A 1936-nucleotide genomic window follows, 5' to 3' on the forward strand; every position below is an offset into this window, starting at 1 on the left:
TTTTTATTCAAAAATTAGCTTCCAAAACAAGATTTTAGCAATAGAAGACTTGAATATATTTTTTTTTAACAATTGTAAACTAGTTATAACCAACCATGGATCTTCATGCAAAGTTTGAAAAGAAAAGAAGCATCAAAGAAGAATAAGAGTTTAACAACCTTCATAGACTTTGAATCCTCCAAGGGAGGCTTAGAAGTTGATGGAGAATATTAAACATTTGACACACCAACAAAAACTAAACTTGATTTAAGATGTTAGTCTTATAAAACTTGATTTAAGATGCTAGTCTTATAAAACTCGTATAACTATTAAGCTTGAAGTTCATAACTAATATAAACTTCAAGAAAGCAAAAACTGACATGTAAGTAATCTTCAAGGCATGAACAAAAAGGAAAGAATCACTAATCTCTTCATGTTATGGTTTTAGTGCTCAAAATAAGTCACCAAATGAAAGTCTTTGATGTTAGTCTTAAATTAAGAACAATATATAACAGTCCTTATTCCATTATGCACTTTTGACTTTAGATAAACATTTCCCCATGCTTGTTAAGACTAGCGATTACTTTTGATTAAATAAACATTAAAGTCATGCTATATTTTTGTCTACTCCATTTTCGAAAATATGAGAAAAAAAGATGACAAGTTTACTGGATATACAACTCTTTTTGGAATTTCTTGCACCTCAACGGATCGATCCAGGAGAGATTTAAGACTGATTTAAGACCGTAAACTTCTTCATCTACGTACACTTAATATTTTGTTGTCAATAAAGCTTAAAATATAACAATCATCGCTCGTATTAAATCAACAAAACATGTAGCGTTCACGTGAATTAATACCAATGCTCTTTTTTTTTCAAAGAAAGAATTAGAACTCAAAAAGAAAACCGCACACAAATAATTTTGAATGAACCCATACAATAATCACACGAGCTGAACAACAGCTCTAATCATATCCTTCTGTAATTAGAATCTTTGAAACTCTAGAACTTCGCTTGTAGCTGATCCACCACACTCTTATCCACTTGAAACGCCTTAGCAAGAATATCCGCTGGAATTGCAGGATTTGCACCGAAAACAGCATTCCCAATTGTTATGGCACCTGGGTTTTGACTGCTTAATGCAGCAATAACCACAGCATATCCATTACCCACATTGCGTTGGAAATGAACAAGCCCCACTGGGAACACGAAAACATCACCCTTTTGAAGCACCTTTGTGATAAATCTGTTATCGGGATTAGAAGTTACAAATCCAACTTGTAGTGTCCCTTCAAGAACAGTAAGAATCTCGGTGGCTCTTGGGTGAGTGTGAGGAGCATTAAGTCCCCATGGTGCGTAGTCAATCCGAACCATTGAGATGCCCAAAGTGTTTAGTCCTGGTAACTGAGCAGCAAACACTGGGGTCACCTTTGATCCCAATTGGTTCGATGTGTTACCCCTGAGGTGTAGCCCACTGAAGAAGAAATCCTCTGCTTGAACTTGCATCGGGTTCTTACATGTCACACCATTTACTTTCACTGCATGTTATATAAAGCCAATATTTTGTTACGAGAAAATATTAAGTAAAAGAGAATAGGAGATTTGTAACTACAAGTAACGTCTTAAAGTACCTGACGAATTGGGATCGGCTACACAAAAATCTTGGAGGGAGCTAGGCTCATAGGCTAACGCAAGGTAGCTAAAAGTTAGAGCTAATACACTCAACAAAACGAGTTTGCTCGACATTTCTTTTAATATTCTCAGCGGGAACTACAGAAAGTTATGAAATCAAAAGCTAAATCTCTTTTAGGGATAGAAGATATATGTTTTTTTTTTTTTGTGGTGAGACAAACAGCTGCTTAGTGACTCCATATATATAGACCTAATCTGCATGATTCTTCTATATATCGTTTTGCATTTATTTTAGCAAAATTTATCTTTGAAGGATTTGCCGCC

The 1936-nt window shown here is 34.9% G+C and overlaps 1 protein-coding gene across 1 annotated transcript; it reads right to left on the minus strand.

The window, feature by feature from the left end:
- Window positions 1-982: 982 nt before the first annotated feature.
- On the minus strand, window positions 983-1726 carry LOC145015595 (putative germin-like protein 2-2). The gene is made up of 2 exons (XM_078974066.1): window positions 1612-1726; window positions 983-1518 (listed from the first exon to the last, which is right to left on the minus strand). The coding sequence occupies exons 1-2, from the start codon at window positions 1724-1726 to the stop codon at window positions 983-985; spliced, it is 651 nt and encodes a 216-aa protein (XP_078830192.1).
- Between the last annotated feature and the right edge of the window lie 210 nt (window positions 1727-1936).

Source organism: Lactuca saligna, chromosome 9 (genome assembly GCF_052625555.1).
Source record: "Lactuca saligna cultivar CGN05327 chromosome 9, ASM5262555v1, whole genome shotgun sequence".
Taxonomy (NCBI): Eukaryota; Viridiplantae; Streptophyta; class Magnoliopsida; order Asterales; family Asteraceae; genus Lactuca; species Lactuca saligna.